Raw genomic sequence first — 22,824 nt, 5'->3', positions numbered from 1 at the left:
TAGAGGTATTTTCCAGTACGAATGCGTTGATTTCAGTGCATTAAATTTGCTCTGTGCATTCCTTATGTGCTGGAATCTCGACATGAGAATGTTAAATTCCCCTTTTATAATCGCTTAATAAACGGAAATAAAAGACGGTCTTTACCTGCCCTGAGTCTTGTGGAAGTTGAACCTGATCTGATTTCTGCTGCTGTTTATAAATAGCATCAGTCAGCATATTGTCAAACCAAAAACAGGCTCTCTGATAGACCAGCGGGTTTGCTTCCCCCTTCTACAAAGTTATGCCATCACTGACATATAATAATCATTTCACAAGGAATATTGCGTTCATTCGTCTTATAAACCTTTTGTATTCTTTGCTCCCACCGTGAAGCAATTTGAAATTAAATATGTCATGAACAATGTATTTGTCACTTTGACAATCAATAATAACCTGTATACAGACTGCCATTGGAGGTTCTGCAGGAATGCGAGTAAATAAAAGGGCGTAACACAGCGATGGAAACCCACGATTAACCATTTAAAACCTTTATCTCATTTTTGCAACTGACCTGTGCTTACCAGCATGCTATTAAATTACAGTTCTCAGTTCGGATAATTAGATTAATTCGCTGTCTTTGTACTCAGTTGCTTTTGTTCACCTCAACCACCATTTGGTTCCAGGATCCAGACCAAACAAAAAAACTAGCATCAGAGGCAGCTTTGGTCAGCAGCGTGTTACAGTTGCAAAAACATGTGAGAATTCCCACCGTGTCCTGTTGTTTGTTCGAACACGGTGTTAACTGGAAAGAAAAGCAAAATCAACGTCTAGGGATTATTAACAATTTATTCCTGATCGTGTACATAGACTAATATTAAGTCTGGCGCTTGTCTTTAAAGCCCGTCGTAAAGAGGCAGTGATAATTTCTGCTGTTAGATATTTAAATAAATCGCATTCTGTGATCAAACAATTAGTTCAATTTTTAACAATATATTAAATATTTAAATGGTTTACATGCGGCCTTGTTTCATAGATTATAAAATATGCTACAATATTTCCCAGCCTCAGAGGATTCGGGATGGGTGATAAATCCTTTACAGCCTGTGAATGATTAAAAACTTATCAGTTGACACATTTCTAAGGGAACATGTTAGCTTCACATTCTATGTGATTAGTAGATGTTCAACATCGCCGTTGACTCTACTCAGAGAAAAATCATTGTCCTTGAAGGAAGCCCCCGAGTGATTCCCTGCCCTGGCATCTCCCGAAGACTTATCGCTCAGCGCCGCTTCTGCTTTGCTTAAATTGGTCTTGATCTGTCTTTTTGCCTCTTCCTTCTTCCATTTCATCCTTCTGTTTTGGAACCAAATTTTGATGTGCCTCTCGGTGAGGCTCAGCATCGCCGCGAGTTCAATGCGCCGGGGTCTGGAGATGTACTTGTTAAAATGGAACTCCTTCTCCAGCTCCAGAAGCTGGCCTCTGGTGTAGGCCGTTCGGGTCCGCTTGCATTCCTCGGCGTCCAGCGGAAAGTTGTTTCCTACCAGAAAACCCAGATCGTGAAAAAGAACCACAAATAACACAAATAACTCTAGTGAGATGAGCAGGTCGAGGGTCCTGTGGATTTAGTCTCGCAGGCCAGGACCTTTAGTTGACGTGAAATCGAAAAAGATGCACCTTGAAAGGTTTAATTTGTTTCATATTGACCGCCCCTCCCTGAAATGTTCTTTACTGTTACAGGACAATATTTTGCTAAGTGTTTCAGGGTGGTCTCAAGGGTTGACACTCTGTGTGGGAATTTGGGACAAGTTGCTAGCAAATTTTCATTTATTACAAAACAATCGGATGGATATCATGAAAAACCTGGGACCTTCATGGTTTTACCTACATCTGAAAGTTCCAGGTCCCATGCACTTCTCAAAGTAATTATTCATTGTCGAGGCTGGTTAGGTCGGCCAACACATCCCTTGCTACATTTTAAACCACATTGGTACAGAGAGAAGCTTAACAATCTGCTGGTCTCTGGAGTGAACACATCCCAGTCGATTTTTTTTCAGAAAACTCGCTTTAGCATTCCCCCTTTTAATAATTAAATTCTGTAATTGATACACAATTAACTCTCAACATAATCAGCTGAGATAGTTAATATGCTGGCTAACGTACCAATAACTTCTGTGTGTTTAAGTATTTATGACTAGAATGCTTTGTTCTGTAAAGACTCTTTAAAATGAGCCACTTTCTCCCCTTGGTCAAGTATCACCGTCCCAGTCAAATAATTTCATCTCAATCAGAATTATCAAGCTAATTGTAGAATTATGCATTCCATAAATACTTACGTCTGTGCCTGTAATTAAGAGTTATTAAGAATTACGTAGTACATATTGGTACAGGAACGCTTTGGTTCTCGCTCCTACATTTGCATGTGTCTTTGGGAACTTTTCTCATGGCGATGCGTGGAGACGGCGGTAAGTATTCAGAATACAGATTAAGGGGAAATTAATTTCCCCCATCTGTATTTCTAACTTTTTGGAATGCAGTGGTCTTTCGTTTGGAAATAGTCGCTAATGTTCCGTCATGTGCATTATAAAGTTCTTATAGTCAGGCTACACCAACAATAATGTAACAACTCAAAATCTTGAGGAAAACTGAACATTATCGCTAAAAGAATTTCTTGCAAACTTCATTTTAATGACTCATGATTTAACTATGAAATTTGATTTGTATAAAAAGTGTTATCGCATTCATTATGGGAACGGAGTCCATTATCATAAGGGTAAAGACTTTCTCCAATCGCTCTTGGGTCGCCTAAATTAATGTGGACAAACACAGACAGTCTATTTCAACCGAACGTGTGCCTGTTAAATGTGGGCCTCTACCTATATAATATTATTAGTTTCAACTAAAACTATCCTTTTTCCAACTGTTATAAAAATTTGCAGTTTTTATATTTGAAGAATCCATTTTCAATCCGCAAACCTGCAATCCAACCTTCCAGAATGAACCCAAACCTTTCTTGTAAATTCAATTGCCGGCTGCAGCAGAGGTTTTATTATTCACTAAATATTAGTATCTGTCGGGAACAAATGGCGCAAACCTCAGTTATTCGGTGCTTACTAAATGTACATTTTTACAGACTACGATGCTCCCCAGATCAGGAAAATCGATTACCCTCAGAGATATATCTATAACAAACATTTCGACAATTGCCCAGGGGGCAAGAGTACCTCCAAAGGCACGGGAATACTTATTAGAATTGCACCAATTATTTAACGTGGTGCTCAGATCATCCCCAAAAGTACCTGCGAAAGAATATGGAAGAGACCGAGTTCGGGCCCATCACGCCTCATTGGCACAGATCCATTATAATGGCCAATATTGTGGATTCTCTCCACCTACCTGAAGAAAGGTGATGATCATTTTTAAGTAAAGAAGGCAAAGTAATGGCTTCATTACAGTCCAATCAATTATCCCCCTGCCCTGCTCCCTTCGTGCTATTTGCATAGGAAACACTAAACAGGGTAAGCAAGTCAAATACTTGACATACGCAGTTAATGTGAATCGAGTGACCAAGGCACGTGATGTCGGTTTAATTCTCCTTCAGCTGTTTTACATCGTGAGTTAAGTTTGGTATTATCAAGGAAAGGAAATTCCTTGATTTGTAAGGGATTTCAATTCTTAATTTCCAGTTATACGTTCTGCTTCAGATAAAACCTAATCTGGGCTTCTACTTACACGAATACATACCCTAAAATGTACGTGCTCATACTTAGAAGCACTTGGGTGCACACACATCTCTATATATTTTCTTACACCGTAAATACTTTGCATCTGAAGCATATCGGATGGAGATTGTTTGTTCATTCGATTTCCTATTTATTATTAAACTCAAGCGAAGGCTGAATTTAATAATCGATTAACTCGTCACCATACCTCCCCATTGATTTCTCCAGGTATGTGATTTGGTGTTCTTCATCCAGGGGAACGGGTAGTGGCCCTGAAGCTGGAGATTATCCCCATACCCGGCGTCGAAGTAGTTAGGCTGTGGAATATAGTCACAGCTCGGATTTGTAGAACCCTGGTAAGGGTAAGGGCTGAAATCCGTGTCATCCTGTTCCTTTAAATCACCGCAGCACGACCTGAGAACAGAAGTCGGCGGAGTCCGGAAGTACACACAGGCAGGTGGATTTGGAGCGTATTCCGAACACTGATATTGACACGCACTCTCGAAATAGTCCAGGTCTCCCTCCATAACTGTCTTGGTATCTAACATCAACAGCGATCCTATGACAAGGTCTCGAGAATTCCTACGGGGCACATGGAGTGAACTCTAACACCTGAACCGAGTCTCCTCACCTACAGCTTTGTCATGTGCTCACTGCAGAGTCGCTGATTGGTAGACAGCAAACGGGCGTTTTATTTTTTTTAAAAGTCCAAATTCTTTCACTGCATCACATTGTAAAATCACAGTTTTAAAAAGAAAATGTCCAGTGTGTGATGCGAGAAGTGCAGTTAAACTGAGATCAACTCCATTCGATTGGAGTGAAGCAAAAACATCCCAATCATAGAAAGCGTGTCGTGATGACAGGTTGCAAAGCCCAGCAAGTTCCAACAAACGGTGTTACGCAAGTAAGGGTTTGGAAAAGTGATTACGTCGTTTCTATGAACTATGGACTAATTTATTGATTGCCTTATTACTAAAATTAATAAGACGCAATACAAATATATGAATATACTTTGATAAAATGATGCTTGGTGGCATTTTGTAAACCTGCCAATATTTGCATTCAATATGTGTGAAATTTAACATACACCGCATAGATTCGTAGAGTATCCACACTCAGAGAGACACACATTGACACACACACACATGCAGACACATATACATACAGTCAGATATGTGCACAGACACATGCACATAAACACGCAGAAACATACTCAAACATGGCTTTCATTAACAAGGGGATCCAGTTTAAGAGCCGCGTGGTTTTGCTGCAGCTCTCCAAGTCCCTGGTGAGACCACACTTATTCTGTCCAGTTCTGGTCGCCCTAATATAGGAAAGATACAGAGGCTTTGGAGACGGTTTACCAGGATGCTGCGTGGACTGGAGGGCTTGCCTTATGAAGAAAGGTTGACTAAGCTCGGACTTTTCTTTTTGAAGAGAAGGAGGAAGAGAGGAGACCTGATCGAGGTGTACAAAACAATGAGGGGAATAGATAGAGTCAGTAGCCAGAGACTTTTCCCCAGGGCAGGATTGACTGGTACAAGGAGTCATAGTTTGAAGATATTAGGAGGAAGGTATAAAGGAGATGCCAGAGGTAGGTTCTTTACACAGAGAGTTGTGAATGTATGGAATGCGTTGCCAGCTGTGGTGGTGGAAGCAGAGTCATTGAGGACATTCAAGCGACTGCTGGACATGCACATGGATAGCAGTGAGTTGAGAGGTGTGTAGATTGAGTTACTATATTTTACATCAGGATTAAATCTCGGCACAACATCGTGGGCCAAAGGGCCTGTTCTGTGTTGTACTTTATTATGTTCTATGTTCTCTACACAGACACAAACACAAGCACAAACACCTCTGCTTCTGTGTATTGCAGATGTATTTTTGTACAACCAAATTAAAGCGTTAGAAAAGCCGCGCGCTGACTTTTTAAAAAAATGTCTGGAATAGATTTGGTGGTAAATAATTTGATATTCAATATTCAAGTCCAAATTAGGGTATAATGTATCAACTGCTTCATCCAATCGTTCCGCATGGTCAGTATTATGACAATTCGGATTAACTTTGTTTTTGTACATTCAAACCTGGATGGTCCCATGCAACCTAAGTAGGTCATTTCAAATCAGAGTAAATATGTGACATTTCTTTGGTAAAGTATCATTTAAACAAGAGAAACCTTTAAAAACTGCTGGTATAGGATGAATGGGTAAAGAATATGTAGGACAAGTTATTGCGATGCGTTGTCGTTTTCCCATATTTTTGCATTTGGAGAGGAGCTGCTTATCCTGTCAGTAAGTCCAACGGCTGCTGCTGCATTAGATTTTGCAAAGTCACAGTAGTTCATAACAAGAGCACTAACAACGGACTTCAATCACGTTTACAGCATTAGTCTGATGCCAGCTGTTAATTTACAGCAGAGATTTTTTGGTGATAGGCGTTCATGTCTTGATTCATAAGATCTGTGTAGTAGCAATCTTAATCAAGCTGTGGTTTCTGGCGTCATTCACTGCCAGCTAAAGAACAGCGATCTTGTTGAAGTAAAACTGGGTCTAAAGTATTCTGCCTCCGCGGTGAGGATATTGATTTTTCCCTTGTTTAATATGTAGCCTGTGTACACAGTAGAAATAAATGACCTTTTCACCTGGTATCAGGTAGCAAACTACAGGTTGACTTGGAGACCAAAGTATGGGAAGTTAGTCTTGAACAAAGCGAATCGATATTCAAGCCTGCTGCTTTTATATCAACATTCATCTTTGAATACTGTGTTATTTCAATTTTTCTATTTCTCATCTTCCTTTATAAGCCCTGTAGAGTTTTGTAAAAAATACTGTTTCAAATGAAGCTGTAGGGAAGTTGAATCTCCGAAGTGCGGCGGCTCCTCACGGATATATAACGCAACAAGACATAGCTGACAAATGACGAGTGATAGTTCGAGTTATTTGATTTATTATGAAAAACGTCTTAACAAAAATTCCAGAAACACTTCATCACTTCATATATCGGTGAAATGTAGAGCAAATCTATGTTCATACAAACAGATCTTCTCGGGTGTATATGCAATGATCAAAATTCTCAGAAGGGTATGGCTTTCCTTTGAAAATTTACTTTCTAAACGCATCTAAAATGCAGCATTTAAAAATAATATGGAAACAAAGCAAATGATTGAAACAATAACTGAAGCGGACGCACCCGGATTTTTTGAACTGATAGATACATAACTTCTGCTTTATTTGTTCGATATCGACATTACTGTGAGACCAGTATTTATTGCCCATCCTTAATTACTCTATAGAACTTGGTGGTGAGCTGCCCTGTGAAGTTACTGCCCAACCCTGGATTTGGAGCATAGCAGGGACACCTGCAGTACTTCAGGGTGGGAGCCCCAGGAATTTGTCTCAGTGACACTGAACGAACAACGATTCATTTCCAAATCTCCAAATGGATGACTGGCTTGGAGGGAAACGTGCAGGTGGAGTGTTCCCATCTCTCGGCTCCCCTTGTCCTTAAAGGTGGTAGAGTTCGCAGGTTCGGGAGATGCGGTTTAAGGAGCTATACTAAGTTGCACGATACACATTTCTGTGACTGTGCATCGGTGGTGGAGGGACGGAATACTGCAAATAGTAGATATGGTCCCAATCAAGCAATGTGCTTTGTCCTGGATGGTCTGAAGATTCCACTCTCGTCCAGCTAAGTGGGGAGTATTCGATCACACCCCTGACTTGAGAGACATAGAGATCCAGAGCTAGAGGGCATAGGTTTATGGTGAGAAGGGAAAAAAAATAGAAGGGACCTAAGGGGCAACATTTTCCCGCAGAGGGCGGTGCTTGCATGGAATGAGCTGCCAGAGGAAGTGGCAGAGGATGGTACAACGACAACATTTAAAAGGCATCTGGATGGCTATTTGAATAGGAAGGGTTTAGAGGGATATGGGCAGGGTGCTGGCAAATGGGACTAGATCAGGTTAAGATATTTGGTCGGCATGGATGAGTTGGACCGAAAGGTCTGTTTCCGTGCTGCATTCTAAATGGTGGACAGGGTTTGGAGAGACTGCAAAAATTGCACTGTCCCTAGCCATTGCTCTCCTCTTGTAGCCACATCATTTATATTGCTGTTCAGTTCAGTTTCTGATCAATGAAATCGCCCAGGATGTTGCTAGCCGGGCGCTCAGTATTGGTAATGCCATTTAACATCAAGGAGCAATGGTCAGAGTTGCTCAGTGACTTGTTCCTGCTACTAGTTTATATAGTCCGTAAATCAAGCTCATCAATCCTGGGGTAGCTGAGGAGACTCATCCAAAAGCTAGAGGGAAATCCACTGATCCAAACTGGGGAATCCGACACATTGTATTTGCATAATCGCGGGTCAACGCTTCAGATAGCGAATTGATAACCCCGGGAGGAACACAGAATATAAATGCAAAAAAGCATGTTTACAAAATGTGATGGTCAAATTTCAGCATGATGAATTAATGCCTTTATTGAATGTTAACTAAAAATCAGAATGAATCCTTACTAAACACTTCTGTATGGCAAGTTACTACAATGTTCAAACCATTAAAGATAAGAGCGTTCCCCAGTGGTTAGCACTGCTGCCCCACAGCGTCAAGGTCTTGGGTTCAATTTCAGCCTTGGGCGACTGTATGGAATTTGCACATTCTTCCCGTTGTGCGTGGGTGTGTTCCAGGTTCCTTCCACAGTCCAAAGATGCGCAGGTCAGGTGAATCGGCCATGCTAAATTGCCCATAGTGTTAGGTGCATTAGTCAGAGGGGAAAAGGGTCTGGGTGGGTTACCCCTTCGGAGGGTCTGTGTGGACCTGTTGGGCCGAAGGGCCTGTTTCCACACTGTAGGGAATCTAATCTAATCTAAGACCTCAGTGCCCTTAATTGGGAGGCAAAGAAGGGCTCCGGTCTCTAATCCAGATCTTTGGCCAAGAAGTCCTATTGGGAGTGTACATGCATCCCATGGCAGCCAAGCCTGGCTACTTTGTTTCCAGTAATGAGTAAGGACAGAAATGTTCAGAATGATGTACAGCCCATCTCTGAGGTTGAACGTTATGGAACTTGGATCAATTCGATGCAAGCGGAGCTGCTCACAAAGGAAAGTGGACATGTTTTCTATCTCTCACGAAAGGCCACTAGACTCGAAACGTGAACTCATTCTTTTCTGCCCATAGATTCTGCCAGATCTGCTAAGTTTCTCAACGTGGTTTCAAGATTTGCACATCCGCAGTTCTTTGTTTATATTATCGATGTACCTGAACACACTTGGTACAATGCAGTGTGCAAATACAACCAATAGTAAACAGAACTCATTTCTCAAGTCGAAGATTTTTCAGATATGTTAGTTTCACCTGCGAAAGGGTTCAGCATAAATACGTTTTTGATCCATTGCTTTATTTCAATGTGGTGCAATTCAGATTGTAATTCAATTTGGGATAGCGAGTATAAAACTCTGATAGAACAACGTAGATTTTAAGAAATATGTGAGTTCTGAAAGGTGGTCGATCAACGACTGATATATGGAGTAACAGCATACAGATGTCTCGCTATAAATAAAGCACTTTCGGGCTTTATTTATTTACTTTAAAGTTATTGGTTTCATTTTGAAGAATGGTGAAAGAACAATCTGTTTTTTATATAAATGAAATTCCAAATCCAATTGTACCAAACTCTTAACGGAGCAGTCCCATCTTCCAAGCAAGCTGGGTCGTCTGGAATCCTGGTTGCAAGATTCAGCAAATTATGCGTTCTGTATGTCTCGCTCATTGTTATTGTATCGTGTGCACTGCCAAGCCAGAATGAAGACTGACTGCTGCCATGAGGAATTAATTGATGAAGAACGCTGTCGGCTATTTGACTGAAAGATAGTTCCGATTTTCTCCACTATCAAGTGCAAACATCTGCACAAAGTGTTGCATTACTTTCCGTTTTGGTTTAATGGAAAATAATATATTTGTTTAAAAATGGTAAAAACGTAATATTGTATTTCCCGGTATCAAAGTGAAAAAAAATAGTGAATAAAGAAGTCCCCAGAATATAATCTATCGCCTTTAGAGGGTTACACACGAGATGCATTGCACTCTCTACTTGTCAAATTATTTCGTGGCACGTCAAGCCGGTTCGATGCCATGGTTTGGCTGAAAATTATTAAAAGATCTGAATGTTTTAACAACTTGTTTTGCTCAAGAGGAGATTTCTGACAGCAGAGCTGTCAATTTCTCCAGAGTAGCCAAATGGGAGGTCAGTTTGGAGTAAAGATGAAACATTGCACCCACGCCTGCCACATAAAAGCAAGGATGCGGTGACACTGGGGCGGGAAACAGAGGAGATTCTCCATGATGTTACCAGGGATGGCGGCCATGAGAAGAGGCTGGGTAAGCTCAGGTTGCTTCCTTATGGAGCAGAAAAGGCTGCAAGGAGTCCTGTTTGGGGTCTGTAAGATTATGAGGGGCCCGGACAGAGTGAATAGAAAGCAGTAGTTCCCCTTAAATGAAGGGTGAAGAACAAGGCATAATTTCAAGGTGAAAAGCAGGAGATTTGAGAATTGCTTTACACCCAGATAGTGGCGGGGATCTGGTAAGGGAAGGGGGTAAAGTGGGAAACTTTGGAACCTTTAGAAAGGATTTGGACTGCATTTGAAATGTCATAATATTCAGGGCCAAGTGCTGGAAAGTCTAACTAATGTGGGTAAACCATGGTGTGGAGCAGCCGGCGTTAGACTGGGATGGACAAAAATCATACAACAAGGTTGTAGTCCAACAGGTTTATTTGGAAGTACAAGCTTTCGGAGCGCTGCTTCTCCGTCGGGTAGCTCATGGGGCAGCGCGATGTGTGGGTAAGTAAGTGTAGATTGGCTGAAGGGCCTCTTCTGAGCTGTACGACTGTACGCTTGTCCCGGGGAGTGTGAATAAAAGCGCTAAGTGACTTCCAACGCTCTCAAAAAGGACTGGATCTTACTGGAAAACATTCAGCGCGCTGTTTGCCTTTCTGGCCTTGTTATCAGGTAACCGATAGCCTGCCGTAAAGAAAAGAAAACTCCGTGCACAGTTAAGTATGTGATAATGTGGAGCCAAGGAGGCCGCTGCTTCCGAGGATTCTGTGAGTAATAAGACCATAAACAGTCTACACATAATAAAGATATTTATTGGGAAATCAACCTTAATGTTGAGCTGTCACTGCAGATTACAGCCTCCAGCAATGATAAACAGTGAACAGTGAACCAACCTTGGCTGCTTCTGTTTTTAATTAAAATTAATTATTAAACCCATTTCCAAATTTCAAGTAACCCACAAGGCGCGGCGGGGTTAGTCCTTTGGGAAGGACAGGGGTGGGTGAAGATTAAATCTTGATCGCCAAAGCATCCGCTTCCAGTTTGGATGGAGATGGGATAACGAATTTGCCAGTCAGTCACTCTCGAGGCGGGTTAATTCTTATAATATTTGTACAGAGGCGGTTTGAAAGAGATTGTTCATCGCTACTTAAAAGTTAACATCTCCACCATTAAGTTTCCAGAATTACGGAAAACCGCTCCTACACCACGTACGAGTGGCCTGTCGCGGGGTTGGGTTCAGGTCGGGGCAGCAACGCTACTTATTTCGGGCCCTCTGGGAAACAATTTAGGAACCGTATTTCTTGTGAGAGCCTTAGTTGTGCCGTTTGAAGGCTTAGATGGATGACCGGGTGCCTGGCGTTTGATGCTGTAGATTGACTTGGGACGAGGAAGACCATCAGCAGTGATGCTGTGCTGTTATGAAGAGAGATGCAGGTAACGAGGTCCATATCTCAGGACCCAGTCCCATATAACCAAGTGGACAGACACAGGTTCCGGTTCCTCGACCCCTCAGAAAAGCAGAGCTTCTGGAGGCTGAGCATGGCACATCATATGATCATGGACATTTGCACTCTCCTAGAGAAGAAACTGTGCACCCTGCTGGACGGGTAGGCATTTATTGCCAAAGGGTTAACCGTGACCACTACCTCAAGCTCTCGCTTGGTGCTATCTTCTAGGACAGTGCCAAGGGCATACTGAATATCTCCCAGTCATCTGTACCTGAAATAACAGCACAGAGTCTAGTCACCAAAACACCCTTTATTTACACGGGCACAGTACACTGGCTGTGAGCAGCCAGCTCAGAATCAGTTGCCTGGATTCTGGAGACTCTCTCAATCTTCTGGGTTTTTTTTCCTTTTCTTCCCCCCCACCCACCCATTTGTATTAACTAATACAAATTACAGTTAACATTATCAGCTGTATAGAAGAAACTGCAATTTAGAGGGGAAAGCAAAACCAGACCCCAAACCCCACCACACAAACAGTTCACAGGGAAATGAGGACAAACCTTGAATCCCACGTCACATCCATCAAGAAGGAAACAGTAAACGTTATCATAGACAATCTGGTAAAGTGAACAATAAAACTGTGATACATGCACTGATACCCCTAGCAAACCACACAACTCTCCCACCTTCTAGCCACTCAAAAGCAGCTGCCCCTACGCCCCTTCTGGCTCTCTGTCCACCCCATGTCCCTTTCAGCCTCTCCTGGTTTTCTTTTTCCTGTGTTTTATTTTATTAAACAGTACTACTTACAAACAATTACCATAAACAGCTGTAGACAGAGAAACAGCAGTTTACAAGGCAGAGGAGCAGCAAAGCCAGACCCCAGATTCTACCATTCAACCAGTTTTTAGGGAAATAGGATAAACCTCAAATCCCACTTTGAGTCATCACTAAAGTAGCAGTAATAAGTACATACAAGACAGTGCAATTAGATAAGAAACAGTGCATAGAATACAGACCTCCCCCCCCCCCCCCAAAACCATTACCATAAACAGTTCCCATCCCGAAGGCAGAGTCCCCTCTGGAACTCCAGGCTGCAGCAAATGCTCACCTCCCTGCACTCACACCTGTCCAGTCTTTAGAGAGGCTTAGTCCACCGACAAAGGGCCAGGCCTACCCAAAGCAATAGTTCATCTGGAAAGGTGCATTTTCTCACAGGGGCTCAGCCCAAACACCAAAACAAAAAGTGAAAACACATACAAAAAAGAAAGAAAACCAGAGTGCAAGGGCTAAGACCTGTCACAAAATCAACATTGTCCTTAACACAGGCTGGAACCAACCAGTGAAACCACATTTCCCTAATGAGAACTGAGTTACATCTGTAACACACTGACTGTTTAAATCAGCCAGTTTAAAAGTCAGTCTTCAATTAGAAGAAATGTCAGCTAACAAACTGGCTATATGGTTCAGCCAGTTCAGGAATCACATATCCTCCAAAAACAAACAGAAACCAAAAAGCAGCAGTAACACATTGACTCTGGCCCAGCCAGCACAGAATCAGTCCCCTAAACTGAGGAGACTCTAAGTTTCCTGGTTATATCAGTTAGCCAAGGATTTCCCGAATGTCCCAGGTTAACAGTGCACACTGACTGTGGCCCAGCCAGTCCAGAGTCTGTCTCCTAAACTGAAGAGATTGTAAATCACCTGTTTATTTTTTTTTCCTCACAGCCAGCCCTCAGAGTAAACAGGATGTTTGACACTCCTTTTTAACTTTTTTTAGTGAGCAGAAGCCCTGACACTCATGTTCTTTTCTCCTTTTTCTTTTTTTTCCCCATGTGTGCAGGTGAAAACAACAAGTGTGAGAATCTTTATTTATATTCCACTACCAGGAAGAAAGGAAACACCCAAGTGGCCTTCTCAGAGGGCAATGCTACATGGTCAAACAGTGAAGGGGAGGGCAGGGATTCAATCAAAATAGAGTTGGAGGGAGAAATCTCTGTTTATTTTATTTTTTCCTGGTTATATTATTTATTTTATTAAACAATACAGTTTACAAGACAGTTAACATTAACAGCTGTATACAAAGAAACAGCAATTTTCCAAGGGACAGGAGCAGCAAAACCAAGCCACAAACCCCTACCATTCAACCAGTTTTCAGGGAAATGAGGACAAACCTCAAATCCAACTTTCAATCATTACAAACCAGTAACGATGACAAGTACATATAAGACAGTCCAATTACATTAAAAAGTGCATAAAATACAGATGCTCAGCAACCCACCCAACCCTCCCACATTCTGGCCACTTCTAGGACAGCCCGTCCCGGTACCTGCCCGGGGTGACAGCGCTGAGGACGGTCTACCTGCTTTCTGGCTCTGTCTGCCCCTACATACCATCTGGCTCTCACCCACCCCGACATGCCATCCAGCCTGTGGACTGCCCTGACACACATTCCAGCCACATCTAGAACAGCCCATTCCCTTCCCTGGGACAGCAGTGCACAGGGCTGCCCACAAGCCTTCAGGATCTCAGCCTGCCCCTACGCATGTTCTAGCTCTCAGTCACTCTAACACACCTTCCGACCACCTCTAGGGCAGCCCATCCCGATTACCCCTTCTCGAGATGACTGTGCTCAGAATGGCCTACCTACCTTCTGGCTCTCAAGGCAACAAGCTTCGGTGTGGCCTAGCCACCTAAATCGGGCTGCCTTAGAGTGGTCGGAAGGTGGGAGGGACGGGGGTTTGCTGGGTCTGTATTGTCTGCACTTTTATTTTCTGAAACAGGATTGGCTTTTTGTGTACAAACATCATTAGATTAGATTAGATTAGATTAGATTAGATTACTTACAGTGTGGAAACAGGCCCTTCGGCCCAACAAGTCCACACCGCCCCGCCGAAGCGTAACCCACCCATACCCCTACATCCATATCGACCCCTTACCTAACACTATGGGCAATTTAGCATGGCCAATTCACCTGACCTGCACATCTTTGGAGTGTGGGAGGAAAACGGAGCACCCGGAGGAAACCCACGCAGACATGGGGAGAACGTGCAAACTCCACACAGTCAGTCGCCTGAGGCGGGAATTGAACCCAGGTCTCTGGCGCTGTGAGGTAGCAGTGCTAACCACTGTGCCACCGTGCCGCCCACAATGCTGGCAAAGTCACATCCTGTGAATGAATATTAAGGAAGGGGTGTCGCTGTCTTATATGTGAAACTGGGATTTGAAGTCTGTCCTCATCTCTCTGTAAACTGGTGTGGCCTAGCCACCTAAATCTCCTGTTTATATCTGTCAGCCAGGGCTGCCTTACTGGTCCAGGTTAACAGCCCCAATCAATGTCAATAAGACCTACCTGGTTCCGATCACTACAGCACTGAAACGTAAAGGGGAAATGACGGTCTGGCATTTGTGTAAGTTTTCCCTGTGATGACAACAAGACAAGCAACAGAAACGTAGTCACATTATGAAAGGTCCCAAGATCCTTCACTGGAGTTTCTGAAAATAACATTCACTGAGCCGATTGGAGGGATTTGCATCTCAAATGGGAGGGAAAGGAGTCACAAATTTGTGATGCACAACATATTTTTAACAAAATCTTTATAAACGAGATGCTAATTTGTAAGGATCATAGGATGAAAGGTTGGTTTTTAGGGACAGGTGATGACAGCAGATTTTACAGATCAATCAGGAATATTTGTCAATTGAATATTGGTGCAGGTTGATTCTAGATTCCCTGGGAGTAGCTATGATGCTTTCCTACTGAGACATCCAACAACCCTGATGTGTTCGCATCTGGAGTATCTTTCTCAGAAAAGGCACCCCTTCCTTAATATACATATTCATTCACAGGATGTGACTTTGTCAGCATTTATTGTCCATTCCTAATATCCCTTGAGAAAGCAGTGATGAAATATCTTTGTGAGAACTGCTGTCGATGGGGAGGTAAGTCCACCCAAGGTGCTGTTAGGAATTTGCAGTACTTTGACCTAGTGATGAAGCAGCAATATTGTTCCAAGGCAGGTTAGCCTGAGGCCTTAGGAGAATGTACAGGTCATAGTGGTGCCATGCATCTGTCACCCTTCTCCTTCTCAGTAGTAGACACTGCAGGTTTAGAACATGCTGCCAAAGGATCAGTGATGATTTGTTGTAGTGCATTTTGTAGATGCTACCACTATGGATCAGTGGTGAAGAAAATTAATATTTAAAGTGATGGATGGGATGTCAATCAATTTGTTTGCTTTGTCTGAGGTGATGCCAAGCTTCTGGAATGCTATTGGAATGTTGCAATCATCCAGGAAAGTGAAGAGTATTCCAGCACAATCTTAACTTGTGCATTTTAAGTATTAGGCTGGTGGATATCTTGCACTGTATTGCAACATTAACATCACTAATGCTTCAGCTGGACTGCTCTACCAGTTCCACAGAACCATCAGTACCACAGAGATTTGCTGTTATTGCTCTAGGATTATGCTTTTCTTTGATCACCAGTTAAGAACCCAACTAACAGAGCTGTTGATCAAAATCAGTGAGATGAACTTGAATTTGAAGTGTATCACCTTTCTCTTGTAACTTAGCTTGGCCCGCAACAATTGATCTGCTATTCCTCAGTTTAAAAGACAACTCTGTTTTAAGCTATCTTGTTTTGAAAAATTGCATTTATCAATGCAAAGAGCCAGCTTACAAAAAGGCCCTTCTTCACCAGTCATAAACAACAATTATTCTCATCCCATTTTCCAGCTCTTGGTCCACAGCCTTACCTGCCTTGGCTTTGCAAATGTACCTTAAAATACTTCTCACATTTTATGAAGGCTTCTGCCTCTACCATTCTTACTGGCAGTGAGTTTCAGATTCCCACCACCCTCTGAGTGAAATTTTGTTTCCTCACATCCCCTCTAAACCTCCTGCCCCTTACCGTAAATCTATGACTCTGGTTATTCATCCTTTCACCAAGGGAAAAAGTTGCTTCCTGCCTTCCCTGTCTATTCCCCTCATAATTTTATGAACTCTATCAGGTTCCTTCTCAGTCTTCTCTGCTCAAAGGAATATACAACATCAGCCTGTCCAATCTCTTTTCCTAATTAAAACATCCCAGCCCAAGCAACATTCGGGAAGTCTCTGCTGCACCTTCTCCCGTGCAATCACATACTCCTATAATGTGGATTCCAGAACTGTACATAATACCCTAGTTGTGGTTTAACCAACATTATATATATTTCCTCCTGGTTCTTAAACATTATGTCTTAGCAAACAAAGGCTAGTTTTCCATCTGCCTTCTTAACCAATTTGTCCACCCATCCTAGCAACTTAAGGGACCAGTGGAGATGCACATTAAAGTCCCTCTGATCGTTGGTGCTTCCCATATTCCTACTGTTTATCCTGCATTTTCTTGCCATGTTTTTCCGGCTCAAGAGCATCCCTTCAGATTTATATGTATTGAATTCTATTTGCATTGATCAGCCTATTCTACCAGTCCATCTATATCTTGCTGTAATCCAAGGGCTATCTTCTTAACTGTTTACCATCCGACTAATGTTTGTATTATTTGTGATCACTGATTACTGAATAACCCTTCTACATTCAAACCTAAATTGTTCATATATACCACAGTCAGCAAGGGTCCCAAAACTGATCCCTGCAGAACCCCAGTGGACACAGGCTTCCAATCACAAAAACACCCCACTAATCATCACCCTCTATGCCACTCAGCCAATTCTGGATCCTATTAGCCAAATTTCCTTGGATCACATGATCTTTTACCTTAGCTATCAGTCTCTCATGTTAGACATTATCAAAAGCCTTGCTGAAGTCCAAGTAAGACTGCACTGCCTTCATCTACACACTTGGTCAACTCTTCAAAACGTTCGATCAACCTGTTCAGACGTGATATTCCCTTAACAAAACCATGCTGACTGTTCTTGATTTATCCTTGCCTCTCTAAATGCAGATTTATCCTGCTCCTCGGAACTTCCAATAGTTTTCAATAATTGCTTCTAATACTTTTCCCATTACTTAGGTTAGATTGACTGGCCTGGAGTTTCCTGTTTTATCCCTTGCTCCCTTCTTGAATAACAGCCCGCATTAGCTGTCCTCCAGTCCTCTGGCACTTCTCCGGTAGCCAGAGAGGAATTGAAAATATATGCCAGAACCCCTGTTATTTCCATCCTTAACAGCCTGGGATATATTCCATCTGAACATAGAGATTTATCTACTTTTAAGTCTTTTAAACAACTCAGTCCCATCTCTCTATGATTTCTTTAATCATATTATAGAAGTTCTCTCTGATTTCTTTTTTTATTATTAATATTACCCTATTTTTCCTAATGAACCCGCTCAGAGATGTCACTGCACAATGCTGGAACACGTGGGACTTGAACCCTGGCCTCCTTTATCTAGGGCAGAGACACTGCCGCTCTACCAGAAGAGGTCCCTAAATGTCCCCAATAGTGAACATTGATACAAGTGAGGAGTATTCTGTCATACTCCTGATTGTTCCTTGCAGATAATGGAAAGGGTGTTGGGGAGATAAGATGTGAATTACCACAAAATTCCTAATCTCTGACCTGCTCTTATATTTCAAGTCCAGTTCAGTTTTACTCACCATTAAAGAAACGCTCTGCATCTGTGTTCCTCCTAACAAAAAGGATAACCTCATAATTCATCACCTGTCATTCTCTTTTCAACTCACTCACCTAAATCTTTTTGATGTCTCTTTGCATCTCCTCACAACTTACGTTCCTACCAAGTTTTGTGTCATGCACACATTACAATTGCAGCCCACATCTAAGTCATTGATGTATATTAGGAACACCTGGGGGTCAAAGTACTGATTCTTGTCTTAAACCAACAGTCACTGTCTACCTGCCTGAAAATGGTTCATTTATTTTTATTCTCTATTTTCTGAGTGTTAAGCAATCTTCAAGCTATGTTAGTATGTTACCCATTCTCATGTTTATTAACGCCTTATATGGAACTTTATCAAAAGTTCCATATGCACCCAAATTCCTAGTCCCACTTTATCAACTCTGCTAGTAACTCTCCAAAACAAATCTAACAGGATTTTCAAATATGATCTTCACTTCATAAAATCATGTTCATTCTGCTTAATGAATTATTTTCTAAATGTCCAGTATTCACACCTTAAATTCTAGTATTTTCCCATCTACTGAAGTTAGACTAACAAGCGCATAGTTTCTATTTTCCCTTTCTTTCCTTTTTAAATAGTGAGTTTTGATTTGCAATCTTTCAATCTGTAGAAGACATTGCAGAATTAATAGAATTTTAAGAGGCCAACAATGTATCCATTATTTTTAAAGCCATCTCTTTCAATGCTCCAGCATGAAGGTTATTGGGTTCTGAAGATTCCAATTCTTCACTTTTAAGATCTAGCTTTGAAAATACCTAAAAGTTGTTCTTTTATAGACTGCATCATGTCTTGATAGTTCAATCTCTTCCACTAGCACTGTATTCCTGGATTCTCAAGGCTGCACTCAACATTTACTTACTTGGACAATTTAAATATGTCACGCAGATCAATTCAAGAGTCAATGAACAGCAATGATTTGGCAGACTGCATCATTGTTTGTGGATTTCACCAAGTTCCAATAATATTCCGCTGAAACAAAATAACATTGCCTGTGGGTTTCCTTTACCCACGCTCTCAGCTACACTGAACTATCAATGGCTCCCAGGATTCCTTCCGAGCCCTGACTCTCCCTGACATACAGTCAGTGATCTTTTGCCAAAAGCTCAGTGTTTGGGACTTCACCTGAACTCTTCTGCTGTGACTACTTCTGAACAACACAAAGTCATCTTCTCTGACTTTCTTTTTCCCTGACTCAAGCTAGCTCTGATCTTTGAACTGCTGTTCGTTGACTCTTGAACTGATCTGTGTGACATATTCAAATTGTCCAAGAGAGTCCCAAGTTGTTATTAGATCGAACAAATGTTACATGTACTGAAATATCTTGTGCTCAGATATTACAATCTCATCTGGTTGTCTCCCCACACAGAATAAATGAACACAAAATAAAAATGGATTTTATCACAAGAAGAGTAGGGGAATTGTACAAGGAAAGGAACAGAGGAATGGGAGAAGGATAGAGAATGGGCCTGGAGAGAGAGAGAGAGAGAGAGAGAGAGGAGACAACGGGAAAATGAAAGGACAGGAGAGAGGAATACTATGATAGAACATGAGAAGCACAGAAAAAGGAGTGACAGAATGAGACATGAGAGAGGGATGGAGGAATGGGACAAAAATACAGGGCAGGGAGAGAAGAGCATGTCAGGGTTTAGGATCTGCAGGATAGGACAGAGAGAGGGAGTAGCAGAAGGAGAGGGGAACACCACTTTAGCATCCACAACTGAAATCTTGACATTTTTAACTTTTTTCACATGTATCACCTGCATCATTAGCTGTTACTTATTGAAGTTAGTTTCTGACCAAAGTACAATAGATCATTTCTGAGTACATCCTCCACCTCAATGTCCATGCTGTCCATATGTGGATACAATGGAATGTCAGAATGCTTGTCCCAGTTTGGCACCTGCTCAGCTCATGTAAGGTGACCACTTCAGTATCAGGTTTGGAACAGATGCCAAAATCTCACCACTGTGCCTTTACTGTGTGTCATTGCAGTTTGGTACATTTTTCAATGGCTTGTGATCAATTTCTACCAGAAACTACTCACTAAACAAAAATGTACAATCTTGTGATTCCCAGTACTAAAGCAAGTATTTTACATTCTATGATAGCAATTAGTTTGTGCTTGACATAGAGTCTGGGATCCAAATGTAATTACTTTGCCAGCTTGTGTGATGTATGTTCCTAGCCCTTTCTATGAAGAATTTAGATTAGATTAGATTCCCTACAGTGTGGAAACAGGCCCTTCAGTCCAACCAGTCTACACTGATCCTCTGAAGAGTAACCCACCCAGACCCATTTCCCTCTGACTAATGCACCTAACACTCTGGACAATTTAGCATGGCCAATTCACCTGACCTGCACATCTTTGGACTGTGGGAGGAAACCAGAACACCCAGAGGAAACCCACGCAGCCACGCCGAGAATGTGCAAATTCCACACAGTCAGTCACCCAAGGCTGGAATAGAACCTGGGTCCCTGGTGCTATGAGGCAGCAGTGCTAACCACTGAGCCACCATGTCTTCTTCTTGGGTTGTGGTGCTGCAAGGTTTCTGCTAATAATCCTTACTTGAGAGACTCAAACTTATGTTGATGCTTCTCATATCATACATATCTTGCATCTTTCTTTACAAACTCAGTCAATGATGATGCTTTGTCAGAAAATTTTGAAATGTATGGTGCCAAGTGATCGAACAATCCAAAGCTTCTTCTTGTGGGATATATGTGCTTCTTACGTCTTCAATTTTGCCTTGTCTAGGAAAGGCCTGAATTTGTAGAACCAAAAATTGCTTGGACTTACATTCATAGTTCTTGCTGTTGAAAGTGAGTCCTTTAGGGTGAGATACTGCCATCAATGAGAGATGGTTCCAGTCATTTGGTTTTGCCCATTATTGGAATTTCATCAGCATTGCACGTGCATCCAGCCATATTTTTGTCCATATGTTGCTGGTACAGAACTTGACTGAGAGAAAAGCCAAAAAAAGTAATCTCTGGAATCAAAATCTTCCAAGTGGTCTTCTGAAGGCATTGACTTCCTGAGATTGCTTAGATAAGTATATGGACCAATATATGGCATCCAGCTTCAAGAATAACTGATGTGGAAAAAGAATCCTCTAACATTGGAATCTTGTGTGGGTATTGTGTTAAGGTGCAATTTAGACATTTCAGGTTTAAACATATCCTGATTCTGCTGATATTCTTGAATATTCACCAAAACGATCTATTCCCATTTGTGCAATGTCGCACATGCTGGATATTTCCTCATGTTCCCAGTCATCCTCTTGTATTTAGGCTTGCCTTGTGCATAAATGCTGCACTTTCTGAGAAGGTTGATTGGTGCATTTGCATTCTCTTTGAGATGCAGTTCAGCATTATGATTGACATTCTTAAACAATCATATCTGTCCAGGCACAATTATTGTAAATTCTGCACAGAGCCACTCTGAACATTCTTGGTCTCTTCTGTTGCATGGAGTGTCACAATGTTGAGATCCATCTACTCTGGTAGTCCTGCTTCTCATGATCAGCTTGTGTCTACAAAGTAAAATATTTGTGGGTTCCATGTTGAATTGCCATAGTTGCACTGCATTGCTAATATATCACTACCAACTTAAATAAAGAGCCATTAATTTAAAGCTAGACAAGAAAAACACTTTTAAAAGAAATCACCATGGCTACAGAAATGTTTAAGTTAATACTTAACATCTGACACATATTAAACTCACAAACACATTAAAACCCACACATACAATAAATGATATATAAAAGATCTAAATTATGTAGTCTGCATCATACCTACCATTAGTAATTTCAGGTTTACTTCCTCAGTTCTGCAACTGTTTGGTCTATGAAGGGCATCTGTATTCTTTGTTTAAATTTGAACTTAGGGACATCCGTGACCCATTCATGCTGGAGGATTTGGTACATAGTTCAGTACTTACTTTTGTTGTTCTTTTGCCTTTTGTAAGTCCAGTCTATATACAGCATTTGCAGTGGTCTTAGCAGTCTTAGCTCTATTGGCAGCATATACAGTATGTGGGTTGAGGCCTCAACTATTCATGGTGAAATAAGTGGATTGTATTTAATAACAGGTTTGACTTTAGGAGGGAGCTGATGGTGTAATGCACATGTCACTGTAGTAGTGACTCAGCGAAATCCCAGTCTAATATTCTGGGAACAAGGGTTCAAATCCCACCAAGGCTGTTGGTGAAATTTCTACTTCAATTAAAAAAAACTGTACTAATGGAAACCATTGTCAATTGTCATAAAATCTGATCTGGTTTACTTTAATCAGAAGTCACACAACTCAAGTTTATAGTCCAACAGATTTATTTGAATTCACAAGATTTCAGAGCGCAGCCCCTTCATCAGGTGTAGTGAGAAAGAAGAGCACACAGACACAGAATTTATAAGCAGAGAGTTCAAAAGATCATACAAATGGTGCGGGTGGACTGTCGAATATTCAAGTCTCTGCAGATGACCAAGAATGAAGTGTCAACAGCGAATAACAAGTGAAGGAATGACCTATAATCCAATTAAATGAGGCAGAAAGATAATTGCAAAAAATTAAAAATAAGGTGGTGCTGGAGACAAGCTGAATGACTGGAATAACATGATAGGTATAATAGTTGCATATCGACGGTCTAACCAAAGTAATAAGTAATCCAAAACTGTACAAACTAGTGAAGGTAGAGAGATCACAACAATT

General features: G+C 41.6%; 1 protein-coding gene across 1 annotated transcript; it reads right to left on the bottom strand.

Moving 5' to 3' along the window:
* Positions 1-816: 816 nt before the first annotated feature.
* LOC140482344 (pancreas/duodenum homeobox protein 1-like) lies at positions 817-4,355 on the bottom strand. Its single transcript, XM_072579668.1, has 2 exons — positions 3,908-4,355; positions 817-1,517 (listed from the first exon to the last, which is right to left on the bottom strand). The coding sequence occupies exons 1-2, from the start codon at positions 4,245-4,247 to the stop codon at positions 1,144-1,146; spliced, it is 714 nt and encodes a 237-aa protein (XP_072435769.1). The 5' UTR covers positions 4,248-4,355; the 3' UTR covers positions 817-1,143.
* Between the last annotated feature and the right edge of the window lie 18,469 nt (positions 4,356-22,824).

Source organism: Chiloscyllium punctatum, chromosome 1 (assembly GCF_047496795.1).
Source record: "Chiloscyllium punctatum isolate Juve2018m chromosome 1, sChiPun1.3, whole genome shotgun sequence".
NCBI classification, from domain to species: domain Eukaryota; kingdom Metazoa; phylum Chordata; class Chondrichthyes; order Orectolobiformes; family Hemiscylliidae; genus Chiloscyllium; species Chiloscyllium punctatum.
The sequence above is the reverse complement of the archived record's forward strand: the minus strand, read 5'-3'. Positions and strand labels throughout refer to the sequence as shown.

Excerpts from the sequence above, each read along its gene's own strand:
- LOC140482344 (XM_072579668.1), bottom strand. The coding sequence starts at position 4,247 with ATGTTAGATACCAAGACAGTTATGGAGGGAGACCTGGACTATTTCGAG. Across the intron at positions 1,518-3,907 it reads CTGGAGAAATCAATGGGGAG|GAAACAACTTTCCGCTGGAC; the intron begins GTATGGTGACGA and ends GTTTTCTGGTAG.